Raw genomic sequence first — 24,524 nt, 5'->3', positions numbered from 1 at the left:
TCCTGTGGAAGGCCAGCAATGCAGTGGTGTCCCCTGGGCTGGGTCAGCCACCGTTCTCCACCCCCAACATCCCCCAAAACCTGCCTGACCTCCATCTCCCAAGGCCAATGGGCTCACGTCAGAGCCAGGCTGCCATGGTGGCTCCACAAGTGTCCCTTCGTGTCTTGGTGACACTTGCCAGCCCAGTGGGTTGGTGTTGGGGACCTGGGGCTCTTGATGCCTTATCCTTGCTCCTGCTGGTGACCCGACCCCGATGTCTCCCTCTTTCCCCAGGAAAGCCGTAACCTCTTCTGCTGCCTGTACCGGTCCTGGTGCCACAACCCTGTGACAACCGTATCCCTCTGCTTCCTTACCCAGAACTACAAGCATGCCTACGACCTCATCCAGAAATTGTATCCTTTGGGGGTTTTCCACAAGGCCTGTGGTTGGGCTGGTCCCTGGTCCCTCTGTGGCCACTAAGGTCACCCTGCGGGCCAGCCCGGCCTCCTGCCTGCAGCCCATCATTACCAGGGTGGTGTCCCCACCATGAGAGGGCAGGGCAGCCTGTGCTGGCTGTGCACCAGCTCCCTTCCCCTTGAGTCGTCGTTATTTTTTTGTGGTGTAAAAAAGAGGAAAGCGTGCGCTGGCTGAGCCCTGACCTTCCCCTGCCCGACAGGGGAGGCTCCTCAGCATCCTCTTCCTCCCAGGAAGACGAAGGTTTTGGCCTCCTGGCCCGATGAGGAGCAGGCAGCGCGCAGCACGATGTGGTTCCTGGTGAGCTCACCCTGTGCCTGCAGCAGAATGATTATTTTAATGTGCCGGCAGATGCCGAGCCTCCCTGAGCAGCTTTCCATATGAAGAGGCTTAGTAACGCACATGGATTCCCTTCCCAACATGCACCAACATTTCTCCTGGGGAACAGGGACACTTGGCATTGCCTCCACACCATCATAGAACCAGAATCATATAATAGTTAGGGTTGGAAGGGACCTTCAAAGCTCATCTAGTCCAACCTATGAGAAAGATGGGGACAGACATTTTAGCAGGGCCTGTTGTGATAGGACAAGAGGTCATGGTTTTAAACTAAAGGAGGGGAGATTCAGGCTGGACACGAGGAAGAAACCTTTTACAGTGAGGGTGGTGAAACACTGTCCCAGGTTGCCCAGAGAGGTGGTGGATGCCCCATCCCTGGAGACATCCCAGGCCAAGCTGGCTGGGGCTCTGAGCAACCTGAGCTGGTGAAGATGTCCCTGCTCATGGCAGGGGGGGCACTGGATGAGCTTTGAAGGTCCCTTCCAACCAAAACTATGCTATGATTCTGTGATCTGCTGCTGCTAGGCCACCCTTTTCCAAGGTAATGTCCTCAACGGCCGCATCCAGCGGGGATCTGGAGGTCACCGTGGATTTCCTCACCGAGGTGGACAAGCTGGTGCAGCTCATTGAGTGCCCAATATTCACATGTAAGGAGGAAACCCTGCATGGGGAAGGGCTGGGCGCATGGTGCCCCCCCCTACACCCCAGGCACATCCCCCTCCCCGCTCCTCCATCACAAGCGGCAGCCGCCGCACAAATAAATAGAGCAGAAGTTATGAGACTTCTTGCCGGGAGGTTTGCCCAGTGCTGGAGCTGCCCATTGGGGTGGGCACGGGGGGGACAGCTCACCCCCCCAGATATAGGTTAAGAGAGCGAACAGAGCTGGCACCAAACAACTGGATGGGGGGAGGACGGGGGGAGCTTGCGCCACACTGAGCATCTCAGGGGGAACACGGGTAGGGTGGCAGCTGCGGGGAGCCACATGTGCCACCAGTGTGGGGGCATTGTGGGTGCTGCCGGGGCCCTTAGCAAGAGAGAAGGTGTTTATTTTCTGGAAATTAAGCCCTAAAAAAAATCAGAGCTCTTTCCCTCCCCAGATCCAGCCCCTGCAGTGTGGGTCCCCTCTGTTGGGTGACACAGCCGGGGCCTGGCTGGGGATGTTGTGGTGGGAACCGGGATGGAGAGGGGTGGACATGTGTTGGGGTGACCCCTGGCTACAGGGGTGTTTCTCACACCGGTGGTGATGTTTGGCTGCTCCTGGGCTCCTTCTCCCAGGAGGCAGAGCTGGACACGGGGGGTGTTGGGAAGTGTCCCAGAAATGGCTTTGTGAAGGGACTATATAGGTCCAGAGCTGGAGAAGATTTGGGGGAAGAGGGTTAGGGCAGCCAGGCAGTGTAGAGGTGGGGTAGCCCTTGATCATCCTCCCTCCCGTGGTGCCCTGTGCTTCATCTCAAGGATGACTTTCCCTACCACGTGAGGCACCCATGTGTCTGTGGCAGTTTTCTACAGTCCAAACTATTCCTTGAGGGTTCTCCACTCTGCTCACCTTAATCTCCAAGACCTGGAGTAGAGGACAGCCATGGCTCCCCCTTCACTGGGAGACACCAGAGGTGCTTGTAGCAACCCAGAGGTGAGATACGAGGCTGGACAGGGCTCTGAGCAACCTGATCTGGGTGAAGATGTCCCTGCTCATTGCAGGGGGGTTGGACTAGATGAGCTTTGAAGGTCCATTCCAACCCAAACTATTATATGAATCTGTGCTGGGGCAGTGAGCTCTCGCCCCATCCCCTGGGCTACCCCAGGTGGGCGGGACCTCAGTGGTCTGTAGAGCTCCAGGAGGCCCTTTACCCCTGAGCACCATGAGGGATGGAGCAGCAAGGTGGTTTCCCCTCTGGGGAGCAACACCATGGTCCAGCACACATAACCATCAAGGCCAAGTGGAGAAGATCCCTTCTGCTCCAGAGAGTCCTCAAGAGGGTGTCACCCAACCCTCCTGACCTGTGGTGCCCCAGGCTGGAGACAGAATGCATTTTATCCACCTCCCCATCCTCTTCCTCTCATCTCCCAGATCTCCGCCTGCAGCTGCTGGATGTGAAGAACAACCCCTACCTGATCAAGGCTCTCTATGGCCTCCTGATGCTGCTGCCCCAGAGCAGTGCCTTCCAGCTCCTCTCGCACCGCCTGCAGTGTGTCCCTAACCCCGAGCTCATGCAGACCACGTAAGTGCCATGGGGATGGGCCATCAGCAGCGGGGCTGGACCAGCCATCCCCCCCCTCCCGCAGTCGAGCATCCCCACGATCCCAGGCTCAGCCCCACACTCTTCCGTCACCCCCCGGCTCCTTTGCGGCCACGGCTGCTCCTTGCCCCGTGGCCGGGAGCGTTGGCTTGGGGGGTTTTTTGTGTCTATATTTGGTAACCCTGGGAGGGCTGTGCCTCATCCACAGGCATTTGGCATCTGGGATGGAAAATTTCACTTGTGGGGTCGCTATGGAAACGAGCAGAGCTGGGAAGGAGGTTTACAGAGAGAGAGACGCCGGCAGCTGGGGGTTCTCCCAAAGTGTGTCCTCCCCCCAGCCTGGACAGCCTTTGCAGCATCCAAAAGGACCCTGTGTCCTGTGCACATCTGAGGCTGGCTGCTCCATCCCCACCCCTGGTTTTTGGGGAGCCATGAGCAGCAATGTGCAAGGATGGCATCTCCCTGGGGAGCAGCCGAAATCCTCCTGCTCCCTGCCCAGGGGTGCTGCCCACCCAGCTTGTTAGACACCAGCGGTGGGATTTGCTCTCCAGCCCTCAGGCTAATGAACAGGAGGGCTTGATGGTGAAGCTGGTTCTGCGTCTGCAAAACCCTGGGAACAAAAAGAAGAGCTCACAAGATGGGCAGGTTTCTGAATTAACCCCCCACCCCCGCTGCTCCTTGGCTTTTAACTGCTCCCCTGGGTTGGCTTTTATCCCTCATGCCCTCCAGTGCTGAGCTTGTACCCACAATACCCAGCACTGATTTTAATTTTTAATTGGGGGGGGGGGGCAGATGGGGGGTGCATGTGCTTCTTCCCCCCACACACTTTTTTTTTTGCCCCCACCTTGGCCCTGGCAGCGGGGTTTTTTTCAAGCAACCGGAGCTGTCAGACGGCCTGAGCATCTGATTAACTCTGACCTACATTCCTTCAAACACCGAAGCCGGCTTTCATAACAGACCAGCCCCAGCTGCCCCCTCCCCAGGGCGATGCTAGGGCCTCGAGAGCTGCCTGTCATCCTCCTGTGGGCTCCCCCATGTCCCCTGATGGATGTCCTGTGGGTGGTTCCTTCTGCTCCATCACACGGGGACAGCTCTGGGGGATGAGCACCCATGGCTGGAACCCCACATTTGGAGTCTCCAGCCACAGATGCTCATCTCCCAGAGCTGTCTCCACTGCCACCAGCCCTCCTCTGTGCCATAGTACATGGATGTTTTTTGCTTGCTTGTAAAACTGGGCAGGGAAACTGAGGCATATAATGCTGACGTCCTTTCCAGCCAGTGTTTGCTGCTTTTGGTCGGAATGGGTTGAGACTGGGGGGAGCATCCATGTTGGAGGGGTTAAACCTCCCTGTGGGGTCAGGGTGCTGAGGCAGATGTGTCTTGTCCCCTCTCTTCTGTCTCTAGATCTCCTGGGCTCCATCTCATGCCTTTGGAGGGAGGAAGCAGGTATTAGGGGGGGTCTAATGGGGCACCATCACTAGGACGTGCTGGGCTCGGCTTCTTTGGGCCAGGCCCTTGATGCTGCCTCTGATGGACACCCAGGGGTACAGGCTTCTCCTGCCCCTTCCTGCCCTCAGCCTCTGCTCCCTTCTTGCAGGGACAGCACCAAACCGAGCACTGGCTTCAAGAGGATGACAGCCTCCAACATTGACTACACAGAGCTGCTGCAGCACTTTGAGAAGGTCCAAAACAAGCACCTGGAAGCACGGCACCAGCGAGCCGGGCGAGCAGAGCAGCTGGACCGGCGGGTGGTCCTCTGAGCATCCTCACGGCAGCCACGGGTGTGCACAGTTGCTGGGGCAGGGACCAGGGGACACGGACCAGGGGACAGGGATACCAGTTGCTGGCCGCTGGAGGATGCGGTGGGGTTAGTTGCAGAGGGAGACGCACAAGCGCTTGGCATAGGGCTGGTTTTACTCCCCACTCTGTGTGTGTGGATGGTAGGGGACCCTGAGGCTGTGCTCACCTTCTCCTGTGGGCGATGCAGGGACGTGGGGAAGGGTCACAAGAGGCGAGGGCCAAGGAAAGGCACCTCATCTTCTCTCGCAATAGGGCAAGGAAACTCCCCTTTGCTTTGCTAATGCCTTCCCCGTGACTGTCAGCTGAGCGTCCAGCCTCCTGCCAGCGAGACCGGAGGGGAAGGGAAGACGGGAGCAACCCCTGGCCTCCCGCCCTGGAAAACAAGCATGCGGGGCCGCCGGCCGCCTCTTGCCACCCCGACTCCCACCCTCCAGCTCTGAGGCTGTGTCGGAGGCTGCTGTTGGCACTTCACCCAGAGACTCACACTCCTGTGCGTGGCACTCAGTCCTCTCCCTGCGTCCACCACCCTCCCCAAGCCCCCAGCTCTTGGCACGGAAGATGGCGCAGCCTTAACTCCCAGCCGGCACCGGGGGCATGGGGGGTGGTGCAGACCCCCATTGCAACCAGCCCAGGACTCAATTCTTTATTCCTACATTAAATTCCCCACAATAAAATACACAACTGATGCAGAGCAGGCCGTTCCTGGTTGCTGGGTGCGCCATCCTCGTGGATCCACCCCTCAAGGGGAGCCAAAAACCCAGCAAGGGCAGCATTGGAGCAGCTCGCTCAACCCCAAGCCCTGGGCAGACCCAGCCCTGCCACGCTGGCTCACCAGTGAGCAAGGGCTTCTCTGCCTGCTCCTCTTCCCAGCAGGAAAAAAAAAAAACACCACCAAAATTCTTCCAGGCCACGGTCATGAAACCGCAGAGTGGCGACAGGCATTTTCCCAGCCCAAGCAGCCGCCGGCGCTGCCTTCACCCTGTTCCGTGGTGCTGAGGCATGTGCCCGGCTGCTGGCATGTGCCCGGCTGCTGTGGTTCAAGAGGTTGCAGTTGCATCCCTGGTGTTTTTCAGGCCCTCACCTGATCCCCAGGAACAGGGAGCTGAAGGAATTTGTGGAGTTTTTATGGCTCCTGGCCTGCTTACAGTGGAGCGGGGCTTTGGCAGAGGGTTCCCCAAACAGCCCCACACCAGCGCTGGTTTGGCTGGGATAAAGACATTCCTGTCATTCCCAGGAAAGGGCTTTCCAAACCCGGTCACGGCGGGTTAATTTTAACACTCAAAATGAGTGAACGGTGGCTTCCCCAGCCCTCCGACTGCTCAGAGTGCCAGAGGGTCCGTGTTGCCTGTCCCCAGCTGCTGCCAGGTCATTGCCAGCATGGTCCAGGGCTGCTGCTGGTTCCAGGGTTCTGCCCATTGCTCCTGCTGTGCTTGCCACCACTGAGCAGCCTCTTTCCACGCCAAGGAACAGGGTTTATGGGGAGAAATTCCAGCCAGCTGCCGGAGCACTGAGCCATAATAGTTTCCTTATGGGTGGCTCCTGACCAGCACCGGCCAGAGCAGCACGGTGCTGCCGGGGCAGCAACGGCAGGGAATCAGGGCTGCTTTTCTGGCAGGAGGGGGAATAGGCAGCTCAGGCTGAGCCCCTCAGCCCGATTGGGCATTGTTTCACGGCTCTATGCAGCGAGGTGCAGGGGTGCTCAGCCCATCCCTCGAGATCCCAGGAGGCCGGGGATGAGGCCTCGGGATGGCGACAGGGAAGGGTTCGTCTGCTGACAGGCCACGCATTTCCCACGGCTCTGTGGTAATCGAGTGCTGTAAGATGTCTCAGAGCTGCTATATAATCACCCCGGAGGGCGTTAAACTTCAGCCTGCACCAAGGTGGTTGCCTGCAGCACACCTAGGGCATGTGCCTTCCCCAGGTAAGGGATGCAGTGGGGGTCAAAAAGCCCTTGGAGGGAGGCTAAACAGAGCCCTGGCCTGGAGGCTGCATCCCCCCAGCACCTCCAGGGATCTGGGGGTGCCCCTGAGCGTCGCACAGTGCTGACCCCAGGCCCGGCATCCCTGCGCACACACTACGGGACTCCCCATCCACACCCCAAGAGCATCCCGTGGGGTTCCTCCGCTGCTCCGGTGCTCCCCCAGCCAGTGGAGCTGCCCCCGAGTCTCAGTATCCCAAATCATCCCTCGGGGCTCCCTCCACTGGAGCCCTGGGGGCTCCCAGAGCCGTTTTCCCCCGCAGCTCCCGGAGCATCCCCGAGCACCACCGAGCCTGCCCCCGGCCCCGGCATCCCGGCGCAACACCCCGCACCCCCCCGCGTCCTCCACCTCCCCCCCGGCCCCACGGCGGGCGGCGCATGTGCCGCGCAGGTCCCTCCCCGCTCCGCCCCCGCCACCGCCCCGGGGCGCCGCTCTGCGCGCCCGGCTCCGCTCCGCACCCGGCTGCGCTCTCCGCTCCGCGCTCCGCACTCCGCTCCGCCGCCAAGGGGCGGCCCAGGGAGGCGGCGGGTCCCGCTCAGCCCCCGGGGAAGGCGCGGGGGGGGGCGATGCACCGCGCCGCGCTCCGCCCGGCCCCCCCGCCGCTCCGCCACCGCCCCGCCGCCCGGGCGCCGCCCGCCCCCCGCCGCCGCTGAGCCTGGCCCGCCGCCGCGGCCTCCCCCGGCGGCGCCGCCCGCCCCGGGCTGCCGCAGCGCCGCGATGGAGACGGCGGAGAAGGAGTGCGGAGCCCTCGGCGGCCTCTTCCAAGCCATCATCAACGACATGAAGGTAGGGATCCCCCCCGCTACCGCCACCGTTCCGCTGCCGTGACAGCGCTCCCCCCGCACCGGGCAGCCCCCGCTCCCGCCGCTGCTGCGAGCACGAACCGGCCGGCATCGCGGACCGTAACTCCGCGTCAGCCCCGCGGCGGGTACCGGGGCTCCGCTGTCCAGCCCCGGAGACGGGTATTGCGACCCCGTGTCGGGTATCGCAGCCCCACATCAGCCCCAGGTCGGGTAGCAGGGCCCCATATTGGGCATCAGAGGCTGGCACTGGGTGCCAGAGCCCCACATCAACCCCATACCGGGCATAATGGCCACATATCGGGCATGGGAGATGAGCACTGGGTGCCGGGGCCCCACATCAACCCCATACTGGGCATCTGGTCCCCACTTCAGGCACTGGAGACTGGCACTGGGTGTCAGAGCCCCACATCAACCCCATGCTAGGTATCAGGGGCCTGCGTTGGGCATTGGACCCCACGCTGGGGATCACAGCCCCATATCATCCCCGTATCCGTCACTGGCTACTGGAGCCCCACACTGAGTATCGGAGCCCTGTATCAACCCTGTAGCCATCAGTGGGTATCAGAGCCCCATGTTGGGTATCATAGATCAGGCAATGCTGCCCCACATCAGGTACCACTGGCCCTGCATTGGGCATCACCACTGATTTGGGGCATCGTGTTGTCCCTGCCACCGTCCACTCGCCAGCTTGGATTTCTGCCGGACCCGCTTGTGTTTGCACCAGTGGAACAAAAAGGTCTCCCAGCTCCTCAATCCCGTTTCCCAGCCTGGGGAGGGGACATTGCCTCCACCCTCCCTGGGAGCAGGATGGGGCTGTGTTTAAAAAAAGGCTTTTTTGTTTGTTTTCATTAAAAAAAAAAAAAAAAAAAAAGCTGGGGGGCATTTTTCCCCAGGGGCTGAATGGGGAGGAGTGGACCAGCCGGGTTTCTTCATCTCCGGGGGCCAAAATTCCTGCTGCCGGCTGCTCCTGTGCTGGGGTTTAGCCCCAGTCATTTTTGGGAGGCAAAAGCTCTCTTCCTCCTCCTCCTCCTCCTCCTCCTCTTCCTCTCTTCTTGCTGCAGCCCAGTCCAGACAATGCTGTCATTGCCAAAGCAGGGGAGGGGGGATAAAAAAAAAAAGCCTTGCTGAGGAGATTAACCCCTTCGAGGGGCGGTGGTGGCTCCGCAGGGCCTGACTCCAGCTCGGGACTGGGAGAAACCCTCCAGTGAGAAAACCCCAGCTCTCCCCAGGCGCAAGCCCCAGGGGAGTGTGGACCCGAGCTGGTGGGGCTGTTGAGGTGATCAGTCCCCCCAAAAGCCTTCACCCCAGCCAGCCCCTCCTGGCAGCCCTGCTGAGCCCCATGTCCCCAGGGTGGAAGTGGAGGCAGCCTGTGCCTCAGTTTCCCCACTCCCCCGCTGAGGTTGCAGAGGGGATGAGCCAGCCTGGAGCTGTCACCTCCCCAGCTGGTGCCAGTGTGGCCATGCAGCGGCGTGCCCGGCCCCATCAGGATGTGGTTGAGGCAGGAGCCCCTCACCATGGTGTCGCACACCGGCATGCGCGAGGAAACTAGGCTGGATTCATTTTTGTGCTGTTTGTAGGTGAGAAAGATGAGGAAAAACATAATAATAAAAAGAAGAAAAAGGCCTCACCAGACTTGGCTCATACCTCTGCCCAGCACCAATGGCCCCCAGAGTGCATCGTCCCTGTCCCCATCTCCCAGCCACGTGGGTGTCCTGGCGCCATCACTGAGGGACAGGAAAAAATAACCCCCTGCACCAGGAGGTGACAGCGTTGTTGAATGGCAACGATGTGCTTAGGGTCCTGCAGCCAGGCCACCTGCACTGGACACGGGTGCAAAGGGACCTTATTTTGGTGACGAGGGGCTTTTTGGCACCCCTTGGCCTCCACTGGGGAGGTCTCAGGCAGTGAAGGCTGGTGGCAGTCCCCAAGCTGGCAGCATCCCCATCCCCGAGCCAGCTTCATTCCTGTTGCCTCTCTTTCAGCATGCTCAGCATCCCTGGGTGACCTTGGCATGTCCTTGTCCCTGTTGTCCTCATCCCCATCCTCTGCCCAGCATCATGGCAGGGCTGGGGTCATCGTGCCCTGCCGCTTTGTTTGAGACTGGCATCTGCTCGCACTTCTCAGGGTGGCTGGGGGACAGTGGCCCTACTCTCTGGCAATGGCAGTCCCCAGGGCACTGCCAGCTCCTGAGGAAATGGAGGCTTTTGTGGTCTTCAAAAGCCAGTGTTGGGCTGGTCCTGTGCCACCTCAGTGCAAACTCTGTCCCCAGAGGTGCCACCAAGCCAGGCTCACAGGGCTGTGCAATGACCCACATCCCTCAAAGCTGGCTCTGATACCTATATCTCAGTCTGGTGGCCACCCTGGGGGGAGTTTGCAAGCCCCCAGCACTGCCATCAGATAGTGGCACCAGGATGGCCTCGCTAGGATGGTGGCACCAGGACTGACCATGCTGGGAGAGCTTTGCTGGAATTGTGGCACTGGGACCAGCCATGCTGGAATGGCACCAGGATAGCTGCACTGGGATGGTGGCACCGGGCCTAGCTGTGCCCAGCTGGCACTGGGATGACCTCGCCAAGGTAGCACCAGGATTAACCTCACCAGGACAACACTGACTGGCCTCACTGAGGTGGCCTTGCTGTATGGTGACACCAGGATTAGCTTTGCTGGGATGGCACTGGAGCTGACATTACTGGGACTGGCCTCACTGGGTTGGCACCAGGATAACCTTACTGGGACTGGCATCTCCAAGACACCACCGGGACTGCTCTTGCCAAGAATGGCCTCACTGGGACAGCACTCAGATGGCGTCGGTGGGACAGTGGTGTCGGGACAGCCTTGAAATGACCTCACCACAAGGGCACTGGGACTGGTCTTGCTGGGATGGTCTCACGAGGATGGCATCAGGATGGCCTGGCCAGGATGGCACCGGGGTGGCCTCACCATGATAACATTGGGGTGGTTGCCCCAGCACCTGTGACCTGTCCCCACACAACTGCCTCGTTCTTGGCTGGGGGGACCCCAGCGCTCTTCTCCTGCCCTGTCAGTCCTCGTGGGCTTGGGGAAGCTGGGGACTAGGGCAATCCGCTGTGGGACTGGAGCCCTCCATGATGGTGGCTTTGGACATTTCTGCTTTGGGAGAGGCCACGGGCACTGGAGGGCTCTGCTCTGCTGCTGGCTGGGGTCTCAAAGCTTCTCTGTGCACCAGCTCCTTTCCTCCTCTCAAATTTCCAAACTCATAAACTGTCATCACCCCTTAAGAAAAAGAAGAGAAATCACCCAAAATGCTGAGGTCTCCATGGTCTGTGGGTTTGCATGGCCAGACTGCAAGGGGAAAAATCCGGGAGGGTACAGGGTTGTGCTCAGCCTTTAGTAGCCATCAGAGAAGCCACATCAAGCCAGGCACAGCCCCCAAGCTGCCCCATTTCTCTGTAATGGTGAAGAGGGGGTTTGCCCTGCCTGGGGAGGCAGGTGACAGGGAGTGAGGGGTTCTGGTTGTCACTGTCCCATTCCCTCCTTGCAGAGTTCCTACCCCATCTGGGAGGACTTCAATTCGAAGGCCACCAAGCTGCACTCCCAGCTCAGGTGAGTGGTGGCCAGGGTGGGGGTGGGACAGGGACCCTCCTCCTCCCCACGGGCACATCTCGGGGTGCCCACCACCCACTGAACTCCCCGCTTCACTCTCTCCACCCCAGGACCACGGTGCTGGCTGCAGTCGCCTTCCTGGATGCCTTCCAGAAAGTGGCTGACATGGCCACCAACACCCGAGGTAGGGTCCTCCCCACCCAGGGTGGGTGTCCCCGGGCTGGGCCAGGCAAGGGGACAGGTGGTGAGTGTCCCCTGTGGGGTGTCCCCTGCCCACATGACTGCGATGGTCTTCAAGCAGCAGCTCCACCATCCATGGAGACATATCCAACCTGTCCCCACCCTGAGGTGAAGCCTCCCCTGGGAAGCAGGATTGGAAAGATGGGGTGCAGCTGGGGAGCGAGTGGGGTGGGCACCCATGTGGGTGCTGCTTCTCACCATCCAAGATGCCTCTTGTCTCCTGCACCCACACAGGAGGTGCTGGGGAGTCCTGGCTGCTCTGGGGGGCTCTGGGGAAGGGGCATTAGGTGGAGGGAGAAGGTGCAGGAACCCACGCTTGACCACTTTTGGGACAAACTCCAACCTACCGGGGGGGTGACATGACGAGCTGAGGCTGCAGGTGGGGCCCCCTATGTGTTACTTTGGGGGATTGGACCCCTGGACCTCTGGACCATCTCCGGGTGCCTGTTGATGGCAAGGAGCCGCTTCCCACCGCTCGGCTTCTGCCAAGCAGATGGTCCTGGGCTAGTTTGCAGACTGGCGGCATCCAGGCCATCTGGAGCTGCACAGGGAGGAGGAGGAGAAGGAGGAGTAGGCAGCTTGAGCCTGGATCAGCTTTGCCTCCAAACCCACTAGCCCACTGCACCAGGGGGATTAGGGCTCCCCCAGCTCCTCTCCAGCCCAGGCACCGAAAGCGAGGGAGGGGACACAGGGTGGATGCTGGGGACATCTGGTGACCAGCACCACTGGATTCAGTGTCACAGGGGCCACCCTGTCATGCTGCACTAAGCAGTGGCATCTTGGGGATATCCCTGCTTTTATTAGGGGAGGAGCGATGGGAGGCAGAGCGGCAGCATGGGGAAACTGAGGCAGGGCGTTGGGTGGAGGCTGGCTGGCAGCCACACACACACGGTGTGTGAGCGAGCGGTGGAATCGGATTAGGAGCAGGAGGAGCCAGGATAAGAGCATTAGGAGCTGGATTAGGAGAATACCCCAGTGCAGAAAGGCCTCAGCCCACAGGCTTCCCTGTTTCCACAGCACTGGAGGGTCTGGGGGTGCTCAAAACTCTTGCAAAGGGTGGGAAGTGTCTCTGGAGGCTTTGGGGGGGGAAGAGAGAAACAAAATATCACTCCCTAGCCTGCACCCAGGGATTTTGGATTGCTGCTTTTCCTGGGATTTGCCAGCAGCACTGCCACCATGTGGCCATCCTTAGGCTTCAGAGTGAACAGGAGTTTCACCGAAACGGGATGCTCCTGCTTTCCCTTGCTGGCCAATGTTCCCCCAGAGAGCTTTGACTCCCTGTCTATGCCCCTGGGATTGTGCCTGGAGGTGACAGAGCAGCCACCAGCCTGTCACGGAGCTGGGGAGGGACATTGGTCCAGGAGCCATTTGCTCCCAGCCAGACGGTTTCTCTGTCTGTGCCTGTGCGGTAACTCACCCCCTCCCTTCCCTGGTCCACCTCCCAGCATCAGATTTGAGGCAAACTGGGAAAAAATAGGAGTGAGTTTTCATTTTGAAGCACCAGGAAGGGATACTTAGTGCTTTATTTATTAGTGGATGTTGATTTATTTATTTAGTAGATTTGTTGGGGGAAAAAAGAGACATCCCCGACACAAAGCATCTCCAAACCCAGGGCATCCCAGTGGTGGTTGTCCCTGCTGTGAGCCAGCCTGGTCCCAGTATACAAACTGAGCTGGCACTGGTGTGGGGGTGTCCCCTGCCCCTCAACAGCACCATTTCACTCCCCCCACTTCCACGCAGGTGCTACCAGGGACATCGGCTCCGCGCTGACCCGCATGTGCATGCGGCACCGCAGCATCGAGGCCAAGCTCCGGCAGTTCACCAAGTAAGTGTGCCTGGGGCATCAGTGACACGAGTTGGCTGGGCTCAGCCTTCCCTTGATGAAGAAGATGCTGGATGTCAGCTGGGCCTGGGTTGGGGTGCACGGTGCGTCTCCAGCGCTCTCCCACACTCCCTGCCTCTCTCTCTCTCCCTGCTCTAGCGCCCTCATGGAGAGCCTGATCAACCCTTTGCAGGACAGGATTGAGGACTGGAAGAAAACTGCCAACCAGCTGGACAAAGACCATGCGAAAGGTATGGGCAAGATGGGCTGGATCTATGCTGGTGGGCTGCACTGGTCAGCAGGGGGTTCCCCTCTGACAGCACTTCTGTGCTCCTAGAGTACAAGCGAGCCCGCCATGAGATCAAGAAAAAATCCTCTGACACCCTCAAGCTCCAGAAAAAAGCTCGCAAAGGTGAGGGGTTGTGTTCGGGGGCGGGGGTAGGGTACCCCTGCCAGCCCCTCAGCAGCACCTCTGGCCAGGACAGGCGTCCTGGATGGGTCACCCTGGCTGCCCCCCCAGGGATGGTGAGCACTGGGGGTTCCCGCTGCTCCCCCCACAGAAAAAAGGGGTGGCGGGGAGGCGGGGGCGTGCGCCCCAGCCCTCGGCCTCTTTTCACACGTTTTCTCTGTCTCCTTCTCTCTCCCCTCCCCTCCACATCCTTCCTGTAGAGCTGCTTGGTAAGTGAACCGCTGCCCCCCCCACCTTGACCCCCTCTATGCTTCCTCATCTGCTCCCCCCACAAGTCTCCCTGGGGCTGGGGCTGCCTCCATCCATCTGTCTGTCCATCTATCCACTCCCTGTGCCCCCCGCCCCGCCCCTCGGCTTTTATCTTAGCTTAGCTTGCACCCTCCATCCTGGGACAATACCAGCCCTGCCGCGGTGGCACCCCAGCAGATCCCTGGGTTCAGGTGCCATCAGGGATGGAGACAGGGCGGCAGAGGAGCCCCCCCAGGGCTGCCACAGGGTGAGGGTGTCCCCAAGCCCTCCTGGGATACAGCGGGGGGACCCCATGGCACCCGCTGGGATGTGAGGATGGGGTGATGGGGACTCTGGGAGCCTTGGGATGGCCTTGGCTTGGCCATGGGACTCCCAACAGATTAGGAGAGGGTGTCGGGGGACCCCAGCACTTATGGTACCCCATCTTGCAGGGAAGGGGGACCTGCAGCCCCAGCTGGACAATGCGCTGCAGGACGTCAATGACATGTACCTGCTGCTGGAGGAGACAGAGAAGCAGGCGGTCCGCAAAGCCCTCATCGAGGAGCGGGGTCGCTTCTGCACCTTCATCACCTTCCTGCAGCCCGTGGTGGTGAGCACAGGGCACCGGGGGAGTGGGGGGTGCGTTTGCTGCTGCCTGGTGGATACTGATGCTCCTCTTTGGCTGCAGAATGGGGAGCTCACCATGCTGGGGGAGATCACCCACCTGCAGGGCATCATTGAGGACCTGGTGGTGCTCACTGCTGAGCCCCACAAGCTGCCCCCCGCCAGCGAGCAGGTCAGCGGGGAGGACCATGGAAGGGAGGGACAGGTGGGAGAATATCTTTGGGGGATTAAACCCCATCCTTCCTGCAGGTGATCAAGGACCTGAAGGGCTCTGACTACAGCTGGTCCTACCAGACGCCCCCGTCCTCGCCAAGCAGCTCCAGCTCTCGCAAGTCCAGCATGTGCAGGTACAGTGCGGGGGATGCCGGGAAATCCAGCTCCCTTTGTTAAGCAGGCTAATGATGCTAATTATGGCCTTTGGGGGTGCTCATGAAGTGTATGTCCACTTCTATATATCCATATGGCCGACTGGTCCCCAGTAATGTGGAGGAACTGATCTTGGCATGCTGGGATGGGTGCAGGATCAGGGCCAATGGATCTGTGGGGCAGGATGGGTGCCTGGCACGTGCCCTGTCCTCCGCGTTTTGGGGACAATGTGAGCTGTCTGGGGTGCCCTGGGGGCAAATATGTTGCCTTTACCATGGTCCCCAGCCTGTCCCCTGCCACTGGGGGACTCCAGAAGGGAAAGGAACGCCCTGGGAGGACCATGTGCCTCCGTTTCCCCAGGTTGGGGTGTTGGGCAGGGTGCTGGGTTTGCGGTCTGGGGACCCTCCACCACCTCCAAACCTCCATCTTAAACTCTCTTTTCCTTCCTTTGTCCTTCCCCCTGGCATGTCCCTGTCCCCGCCCCGCGCCCCCTCAGCAGCGTTAGCAGTGCCAAGGGTGGTGTGGCGTGGCCCGGCGGGGCTCAGACCTGCTCACCCAGTTCCACCTATCGCTACCGCAGCCTGGCGCAGCCCCCCGCCGCCACCACCCGCCTCTCCAGCGTCTCCTCCCACGACTCCGGCTTCATCTCCCAGGACACCGCTTACTCCAAACCACCGTCCCCCATGCCCTCGGACATCACCAGCCAGGTATGGAGAGGGTCAGCGCCACCAACCCCCACCCCGTGCCTCAGTTTCCCCTTCTGTAGAATGGGTGGGTGCTGCTGGGTGCAACACAAGGGTCTGTCTGGTGCGGAGGTGATGGTGTCTTTCCAGTTGTGTTGGCATCAGAGGACAAATATTGGGAATATTGAGGGGTGCCAGCCCTGCCTGGGAACACCATAGACTACACTGAAGGGAAACCCTATCTGTGACCCCTGCAGGGGTAGGACACATGTATCCCCCCACCTGGTGCAGTGCAAACAGGGTATTTCCCAGTCACCCCAGCCCGGTAACACCCCGTTTGTCCCAGTTCCCCAGCAGGCAACGTCGAGCAAAACTTTCACTTTTTCCTGCACCCTCCCCAGTGCTGAGGACGCTCCAGGTCCCTTGGGAGCTGCTGGTCCCTGGTGCTGCCTGAGCCCCTGTGGATCACAACACCATGTCTGCGTGGACAATCCTTTCTCCCCCAAAATTACTTCTGGCTCTGTGGGGCTTGGGGTGAACAGGGAGAAGGGGCTGAACATCCCGGCATCACCCAGCTGGCATCTCCCTGGCTCTGCAGCCCCGCTGCTGGGTTGGATCCTGCTTGCCCACCCACATCTGCTGCCACGGGCTGGGGGCTCGGGGGAGCCGCAGGGGCTGTGGGTGCTGCTGTACCTTGGGGTCATGGCTGTGCTGACTAAACAGCTCTTCTTTCCCTGTTGGATCATGGCACGGCAGAAATCCTCCAGCTCAGCATCCTCAGAGGCCTCCGAAACCTGCCAGTCAGTCAGCGAGTGCAGCTCCCCCACATCGGTGAGTGCTGGAGCACGGGCGGGTGGTGGAAAGGTGAAGCCTTCAGCAGCAGTACCTTCCTCTTCCTCTCCTCCCCTCCCTGGTGCTGTCCCCCATCCCACCAAGGTTGCAATGAAGCTGGTGAGGGGTCTGGAGCACAAGTCTGATGAGGAGCAGCTGAGGAACCCGGGGGGTTCAGCCTGGAGAAAAGGAGGCTGAGGGGAGACCTTCTCGCTCTTTGCAACTGCCTGAAAGGAGGTTGTAGCATGGAGGGTGTTGGTCTCTTCTCCCAAGTAGCAAGTGACAGGATGAGAGGAAATGGCCTCAGGTTGCACCAGGGGAGGTTTAGATTGGATATTGGGGAAAATTTCTTAATGAAAAGGGTTGTCAGGCATTGGAACAGGCTGCCCAGGGAAGTGGTGAAGTCACTGTCCTTGGAGGGATTTAAAAGACATGGAGATGAGGTTCTTAGGGACAGGGGTTAGTGCCAGTGCTGGGTTAATGTTTTGACTTAATGATCTTGAAGGGTCTCTTCCAGCCAACCAACCAAAATGATTCTGTGGTTCTATGCATTTCACATGTGGGTCCCCCCACACCTCAAGGGGTTCAGCCCCCAGATCCCCTTCACCCCATCCCGCCACAGGACAGAGCATCCCAGGCAGCACCCGTGGCTCATAGCAGGGACATAGCGCATGCCCCCATCTGCCCTGCTTTTGGCTTCTGGTCCCGGTGCCCCCAGCATCATTCCATGCCTTGCCTGTTGCAGGACTGGTCCAAGGCCAGTGCCTACGACCAGCCAGTGGTCCCCCCCGTGCAGCGGCGCAAGGACCGTGTGGAGCACCTGCGGGAAGCAGAGATGGGCTCGTCCCCTGGTGGATACCTGGCCATCGGCACTGAGGACGCTCCCAGGCCCCGCATGTCACCGGCTACCATTGCTGCCAAGGTACTGGCTCTGGTCGGAGAGCACAGAGGTGGTGGGCTTTTGGGGGGCATCCCAAGAGAGCAACGAGGGTGCTGATGTTGTCCCTTGTCCCCAACAGCATGGGGAGGAGGTGTCCCCTGCCGCCAGCGACCTGGCCATGGTCTTGACGCGGGGGCTGAGCCTGGAGCACCAGAAGAGCAGCCGGGATTCGCTGCAGTACTCCAGTGGGTACAGCACCCAGACCACCACCCCCTCCTGCTCTGAGGACACCATCCCTTCCCAAGGTACCCATCCCCTGCGGCGGCAAGGGGCACCTGAGGTCACCCGAAGTGGCACCTGGAGAGGGGAATGGGACAACAGAGGCTTGGTGGTCCAGAGACACGTCTGTGTGCACTGGGTGTCTAGCATCAGGCTGTGGTTGTGTCATATGGGGGCTGATGGGATGAAGTTGGACCCGAGGGTATGTCAGGAAGATGTGCCGGGGAGGTTTAGGTTGGACATGAGGAAAAGGTTCTTCACCCAGAGGGTGGTGGATACTGGAACAGGCTCCCCAGGGAGGTGTCACAGCCCTAAGCCTGACGGTGTTCAAGAAGCAAATGAACACCACCCTCAGACACATGGTGTGAATTTTGAGGTGTCCTATGCTGGGACAGGAGTCAGAGTCAATGATCCTTGTGCATCCCTTCCAACTCGGGACATTCTGTGATTCTATGATTGTGTGTGGTGTGGGTTCAGTGTGCAGCACAAGCTCCGTGCCACTGCAGCAGTTTAGCTGGATGTTAGTTGGGTCTTGATGGCTACGGTTGTGCAGGGCAGTGCAATAACAGGCAGCACCATGTGGAGTGTGGTTGGTGATGGCTGGTGGTGACATGTTTGTGCACAGTATTTGGGTACAGGCAGAGATGGTGGCAGATGGTGGGTGGTGGTTGGAGGTCAAGCAACAACAGGGACAGTCGTGTTGTGTTGTGATTGTGTTGGCTGAGCCAGTTGTGAGCATATGATGGTGGAGTTTGGCTGTGATCATATTGTGATGGTGGTGCTTGGGATGGTTATGATGATGATAGTTGGATTTAACTACAACTGTCGTGGTGACGGTTGAGGCCAGTTGTGATGGTTGTGATCATGATGCGATGGTGACAACTGGGTTTGTTTGTGATCTCAATGTGATGGTTGTGGTGCTTGCCTTCTGATGGTGATGGTTTGGTTTGCTTGTGGTTGCCTTCTGATGGTGATGGTTGGGTTTGCTTGTGGTTGCTTTCTAATGGTGATGGTTGGGCTCAATGGGGAGCATGTTGTGATGTTGTGCCAGCAATGGCTGGAGCCAGTTTGAATTGCGTTGCCGTGGTGGCGGCTGAGTTTGGTTGTGGTTGTGCCGCAACAACGTTGTTTGGGGCTGGCTGTGATTGCGTTATGAAGGCAGTGCCAGCTGGGCTGCCCACCACCCACCTGACCAGACTGACCGTGCTGCCCCCTCCCCAGGTTCTGACTACGACTGCTACTCGGTGAACGGCGACGTGGAATGTGACCCCCAGAGTGACTTCGACAAGTCCTCCACCATCCCGCGCAACAGCAACATCGCCCAGAACTACCGGCGGATGATCCAGACCAAGCGTCCCGCCTCCACTGCCGGGCTGCCCACTGGCACCAACCTACCGGCCGGCACCACCCCAGGGGTGGCCACCATCCGCCGCACACCCTCCACCAAGCCCTCAGTCCGCCGTACCCTCTCCAACGCCGGCCCCATCCCCATCCGACCCCCCATCGTCCCCGTGAAGACCCCCACGGTGCCCGACTCCCCTGGCTACACCGGCCCCACGCGGGTGGGCAGCGAAGAGTGCGTCTTCTATGCCGATGACGCCTCACCAAACCCCCTGGATTTTGCCAAAGCTTCGCCCAAGCGGCTGAGCCTTCCCAACACGGCCTGGGGTGGTGGTGCCATGGAGATCTCCGTCTACCCTGGCGCCACCCAGCACCTCTCCGCTGAGGAAGAGGAGGACCAACAGTTGGCTGCCAACCGGCACAGCTTGGTGGAGAAGATTGGCGAGCTGGTGGCTGGCGCTCACGCCCTGGGAGAAGGCCAGTTCCCCTTCCCCACCGCCCTCGCGGGGTCCGGCCCCAGTGAGGAGACCCCTGTGCCCCCCCCAGCAGCCTCCATGGACCCCCCAGCCGAAGACATGCTGGTGGCCATCCGGCGCGGGGTGCGCCTGCGCAGGACCATCACCAACGACAGGTCGGCCCCGCGGATATTGTGATGACGCTCTGGCCAGCGGGGACAGGCCCCACCGTGACCGATGGACCCCCCGGGGGCACCCGCTGCACCGCCCGGGGAGCCCCTGCCTGCCGGCACCGCTGCCCACACCCCCCGCTGCCCCTCCCGGCCCAGCCCGTCCTGACACATTCCCTGCACCGGCTCTCGCTTCACTCTTTTTCTTTTTTTCTTATTAGTCTCTATTTCTTCTCTTTCTTTTCCTCTCCTTTTCCTCTCTTTTTTTCTCTCCTTTTCCTTTTTCTTCTCTTTTTCTTCTCTTCTCTTTTTCTTTTTTCCTTCTCTTTTCCTTCTTTTTATCTTTTTCTTCCTTTTCTTTATTCTTCTGTTTTCTTCTTCTCTTCTTCTCTTTCTTCTTTTTCTTTTTTCCCTTCTTTTTCACTTCTTTTTTACTTCCTTTTTCCCTGTTACTTCTTTTCTTCTACTTTTCTTCTTCTATTTCTTTTCATTCTTTGCTCTCTCTTCTCTTTCTTCTCTTTTTCTTCTCTTTCTTTTCCCTTCTTTTTCTTCTCTCTTCTCTTTCTTTTTTCTTCCCATCTTTTTATTTTCTCTTCCCCCTCCTTTCCTTTCGTCTCTTTCCTTTTTTCTCTTTCCTTTTTCTGCTTGCTTCTTGCCTCTCTTTTCTCTCCCTCCCTGGGCACAGCAGCTGTCCCCAGCCCCACAGGAGGGGACAGTGCCAGCAGGGCCACAGCAGGAGCAGCACCAGGAGCTGGGGGGCCCTGTCCCCATTCCCCCTGGCTGCCTGCTTGGGGCCAGCACGGCTCAGCCCCATTGTGGGGGTCAGAAGCAATGGGGAGGTAGGGGGGGGGACACACACATGTGAGAGGATGGGTGGACAGCAGGGGGCAGACACTACAGCCCCCTCCAGCTTGGGGGACACCGGGGCCCAGCGGCTGAGGATGCCAAACCTCCTCTTTACCCCACCAGAGAACAGTGGGGAGCCCCCCACAGCCCCCCCAAACCTCCTCCCTCTCCCTCAGCATCAGCAGACCCTGTGCAGGGTCCTGCTGGGGGGGGTGGTCTGGGGGACAGGGGGTTGCACCAAGACCCCCCTCCCAAAATGAAGCAGCTGATTTCTGCCGGCGGCTGGAGGAAAGCACAAACCCCCGGCCCCCCCGCTGTACATAGCCCCCCCTGACACCCTCCTGTCTGTCGCATCGCAGCTCCTCCTTTCTCTCACCCCTAGGAATAACGATTTAGTCCCCCCACACCTTCGATTTAGTCCCCTCACCTTCTCCTGCCCAGAACCGCTGATGCCAAGTGACAAATGTTTGGGTTTGGGGGTGGGGGGGAGTCTCTTATTTTGTACAGAAAATGAAAATCCCTTGGAAAAGAAAAAAAAAAGACCTGTCTTTCAACTGAAGTAACTTTTCTGGTGCTGTTGTTAACTTGGTCCTTTTTTTTTTTAATTTATTTCCCCTCCGTGGTCCCGCCTCTACCGCCGCTTCCCCTGTTCCTCGGCCAGGTTTCTTTCTCTTTCTTTCATTCCCTCTCTTATTTTAATTTTTGTTTCTTCTTTTTTTTTTTTTTTTTTGGTGGTAATTCCCCTCTTTCCCACCTGCCCCCCCACTCCCCGATTTCCGTAGTCACTGCTACAAGTAACGAATGCACTGTGAAGATTCCAGTATTAATAAAGGTTGTACTGTAATTAATGACCTTGCCTGCAGTCCTATGGATGTGCTGGTCCCCTGTGGTCACCCCAATAATAGGGGACAGGTGAGAAGGTCCCAGCACCCCTTTGGGGTGCACACGGCTGAGAAGGGGGTGGGTGCTGTGGGGGTACAACAGTGGTGAGGTGTCCCCATGATCAAGGTGATGGGTGACACCTGGGATGCAGAAGAGCATCAACCTGCCCCACCCCCCTCCAGCCTGGTAACACCCAATTTGCCCCCCACCACCTCCACCCATCCCAGCAGCACCTGCGTCGGCACCTCCCGAATTACCAAGGCTGATTGCCAAACCTTGCCGGGGCAGCACAACCGGCTGCGGCAGCGGTGGGGATGGAGGGGCTCAGTGTGGGCAGCGTTCTGCTGACCAGCTGTGACGGGGGGCTCGGCCTGGGGCTGCTGAAGGGTTTGCTGGAGCAACCCAGCCCCCCCCAGCACCTCTTCGCCGCTTGTCTGGACCCCCAGGGGAAGGTAAGGAGGGTGCTAAGCGGGGGTCAGCTCCAGGACGGGCTGGGAGACAGCGCACCTGAGGGTGCTGCTATCCCCACCTTAGTTTACAGCTGAGCATCAGCATCCTACACTGTGAATGGCATGGAAAAATACATATATTTGTATATATTTAATTTTTTCTTCTCTTGACATAGATAAGTGCATGACAGGAGGTACGTGGCTGGGGAAGGGGGGGGGGGGAGTTTGCTGGTAGCCCCCACACTGGAGGCATCACTACAGGGGCTTTGAAGCTGCCAAGGGCTCAGCGGGATGCAGAAAGGGAGCGACTTGCACCAAATTGCTCCCACTGGGGCTTGTTGAAACCTGTTGGCTGTGACACATGGGGCCGCCTGGTTCCCACGTCAGCACAGTGCAGGGTCACCCTCCCAGCAAGTCCCCCCACCTGAAACAAACCCCCCCCTTTCTCCATGTAGGCTGTCAATGAGGTGGCTTTGGGCTTCCCCAGCGTCATGGTCCTGCCTCTAGGTAGGTGCTGGCGTGGGAAGGGGACAAAGCCTCTTGGGATTTAATGGCACCCGTGGGTGGCTCCATAAAACATCACCCAAGCACGCGGATCCCTCAGTTTCACTCACCACAACCAGGTCACTGCCAGGACCAGGAGGATGCTCAGTGGCTGGGAGTTGCCTCCCACCATCTCCTACAGCATCTTGCCTGGGACAATGGCCACCAGCTGGCCCTCAAGCCCTCCTGTCCCCCTGCAGATGTGACAGATCCCAACAGCATCAAGGCAGCAGTCGGGAAGGTACAGGAGAAGGTGGGAAGCGCCGGCCTCAACATCCTGATCAACACCACCTGCACCAGGCGCCACAGCACACTGGCCACTGAGACCGCAGAGAACATGACCCTTGTCTACGCCACCAACACCATCGGGCCCCTGCAGACAAGCCAGGTGAGGCCACAGGCACCCCATGCCCCAGACACTGGGAGCAGGGAGGAAGAGGATGGTGATGCCTGAGTGCCCAACCCCTGCAGGCATTCCTGCCCCTGCTGAAGGAGGCAGCTGAGGCCGAAGGGCAGCAGGGGATGAGCTGCAGCAGAGCCGCCATCATCAACATCTCCAGCATCCTTGGCTCCATCGCAGCGGCGGAGGCTTGGGAGGAGAGGCAGGACGTCTCCTACCGCTGCAGCAAGGTATTGCCATGGGGTGAGTGGGGAGGAATTCGGGGGGTGCCAGCTCCTGTGGGATTCTCCCCCACCACCAGCCATGGCAGTGCCACTTCATGATGGTGGCAATGGGATTTGTTCCGCCCTGCAGGCTGCTCTGAACATGCTCACCAAGTGCCTGGCTCTGGAGTATGGGGACAGCGGGATCCTCTGCGTGTCCGTGGACCCTGGCTGTGTGACACCTCCCTTGGGACAGGGGATGGTGAGTGACAAGAGGTTCACAGCCACTCTGGCTCAGCAAAGTCCCGGGGACACCCAACCCTGTGCCTCCCCCTCGCTCCCGGGGGAGCTGCACCTCAACCACAAAAAGCCCATTCTGGGTTCTCCCCCCCCAAAAAAATCCTGTTTCCTTCCTAATCCTTATTTCCCATCCCAAACGTGTGTCAGCAGAGGGCACCCCAGCCCCACACTCAGCCCCGAAGGGAAGGCTGCAGCCGGAGTGCTGCTTCCCCAGCACCCCACGCATCCCCGGGCCATCATTACCCCAAATTCATTTTCTCCTCTGTCCGTGCAGAGGGAAGGCAGGTGAGGCTGGTGACGAGCAGCCTCTTGCAACATCACCGGGTAGAGCTTAACCCTGCGCTGGCTTGCAGAGACAACAAATGAGTCACTTTTTTAGTAGGAACCATAAAATAAATCTCCATCACTATAGCACCCAAATTAGGGATGATTAATTTGTGCAAAGATGCATCCCATGGATACTAGAGCACCTCCAGCTTCTCTCAGGTTGCACCAGCCGGAGCTGGCATCCCACTGGACCTGGGGTTGAGGGTGTCAGGAAGGGGTTGGGGCTGATTTTGTTCCCATGTCCTTGAGTCCAGCAGGGCCCGGTGACAATGGAGGAGAGTGTGCAGGGCATCCTGCGGCTGCTGGCGCGGCTCTCGGCCACCAGCAATGGCACTTTCTGGGACTGGAGAGGGCAGAACCTGCCCTGGTGAGACTGCTGAGCTCAATAAAGTTAATTAATTGCCATTTCCAGGCTTGTTCTGGTTCTGTGGGATGAGGGCAGGGACCCATTGCTCGTGGGGTGAGAGCTGAGGTTGTTGCCCCTGCCCCAGAATGCTGAGTTGGGCTGGGGCTGCAAAGGGAAGGATGCTCCAAGGTCCTGAATCCTGGTGCCAGGCTCTGCTGGGGCATCCCTGGGGGATGGGGAGGTTCCCCTTGGGTATCCTGACACTGCTCAATGGACACAGCCTCTCTCTGTGGCCATAAGCCACACTGGAAAGTGGTCTGGTTGGTGGCTTCTGGGGACTGGTGGCCTCACAGACAGCCCCAAAACTGTGGCCATAGGGCATTGTTAGCGGCGCCCTGCTCTATCCCTACTGAGCTCGGCTCCCTGAAAGCATTTGGCCTTCCTGTGCCCATCCTGAGGCTGCTGACGGGCTTTTTTTCCGCTGATTCAAGGTGAGAAAAGGCTCTGCTTTTTCCAGCAGTTTTCACAGCAGGAGCACTTCCCAAGCCCCAGCATGTCCCTAGATGTGTCCTCTGGGACCTCTGCACCTCGCCCAGGGCTGATTGTCCCTGCACGCATCCCATCCCATGGGTCAGCACGAGATGTTG

General features: G+C 59.3%; 3 protein-coding genes across 13 annotated transcripts in view; all 3 read left to right on the top strand.

Moving 5' to 3' along the window:
• Window positions 1-5,520, top strand: part of VAC14 (VAC14 component of PIKFYVE complex) — a 61,478-nt gene extending 55,958 nt beyond the window's left edge. For 3 of the 4 annotated variants that reach the window (XM_065848082.2, XM_065848080.2, XM_071814228.1), the window contains 4 exons: window positions 274-392; window positions 1,360-1,439; window positions 2,861-3,011; window positions 4,627-5,520. In XM_065848082.2, the coding sequence (XP_065704154.1) occupies window positions 274-392; window positions 1,360-1,439; window positions 2,861-3,011; window positions 4,627-4,789 (513 nt within the window). In that variant the 3' untranslated portion in view covers window positions 4,790-5,520. Of the gene's footprint in view, window positions 1-273; window positions 393-1,359; window positions 1,440-2,860; window positions 3,012-4,433; window positions 4,571-4,626 lie in introns of those variants that run through there. The other variant, XM_071814229.1, reaches the window with a different exon arrangement.
• A 1,920-nt stretch (window positions 5,521-7,440) lies between these two features.
• On the top strand, window positions 7,441-21,275 carry MTSS2 (MTSS I-BAR domain containing 2). 8 transcript variants are annotated; one of them, XM_071814225.1, is made up of 15 exons: window positions 7,441-7,594; window positions 11,132-11,193; window positions 11,304-11,377; window positions 13,174-13,258; window positions 13,415-13,506; window positions 13,593-13,667; window positions 13,925-13,933; window positions 14,405-14,562; window positions 14,641-14,748; window positions 14,826-14,923; window positions 15,523-15,649; window positions 16,382-16,456; window positions 17,202-17,378; window positions 17,476-17,641; window positions 18,837-21,275. In XM_071814225.1, the coding sequence occupies exons 1-15, from the start codon at window positions 7,526-7,528 to the stop codon at window positions 19,607-19,609; spliced, it is 2,148 nt and encodes a 715-aa protein (XP_071670326.1). In that variant the 5' UTR covers window positions 7,441-7,525; the 3' UTR covers window positions 19,610-21,275. The 8 variants fall into 8 exon arrangements, with proteins under 8 accessions (XP_071670326.1, XP_071670324.1, XP_071670323.1 ...); XM_071814223.1 differs by having other exon boundaries at window positions 15,442-15,649; XM_071814222.1 differs by having other exon boundaries at window positions 15,439-15,649.
• A 348-nt stretch (window positions 21,276-21,623) lies between these two features.
• LOC136107411 (C-signal-like) lies at window positions 21,624-23,936 on the top strand. The gene is made up of 6 exons (XM_065848450.2): window positions 21,624-21,761; window positions 22,214-22,265; window positions 22,502-22,689; window positions 22,773-22,931; window positions 23,056-23,166; window positions 23,789-23,936. Exons 1-6 carry the CDS (start codon window positions 21,624-21,626, stop codon window positions 23,900-23,902), a joined length of 762 nt encoding a protein of 253 aa, XP_065704522.1. The 3' UTR covers window positions 23,903-23,936.
• Window positions 23,937-24,524: the final 588 nt, after the last annotated feature.

This window comes from Patagioenas fasciata, chromosome 13, assembly GCF_037038585.1.
Source record: "Patagioenas fasciata isolate bPatFas1 chromosome 13, bPatFas1.hap1, whole genome shotgun sequence".
NCBI classification, from domain to species: domain Eukaryota; kingdom Metazoa; phylum Chordata; class Aves; order Columbiformes; family Columbidae; genus Patagioenas; species Patagioenas fasciata.
This window is presented reverse-complemented; position numbering and strand designations above follow the sequence as displayed.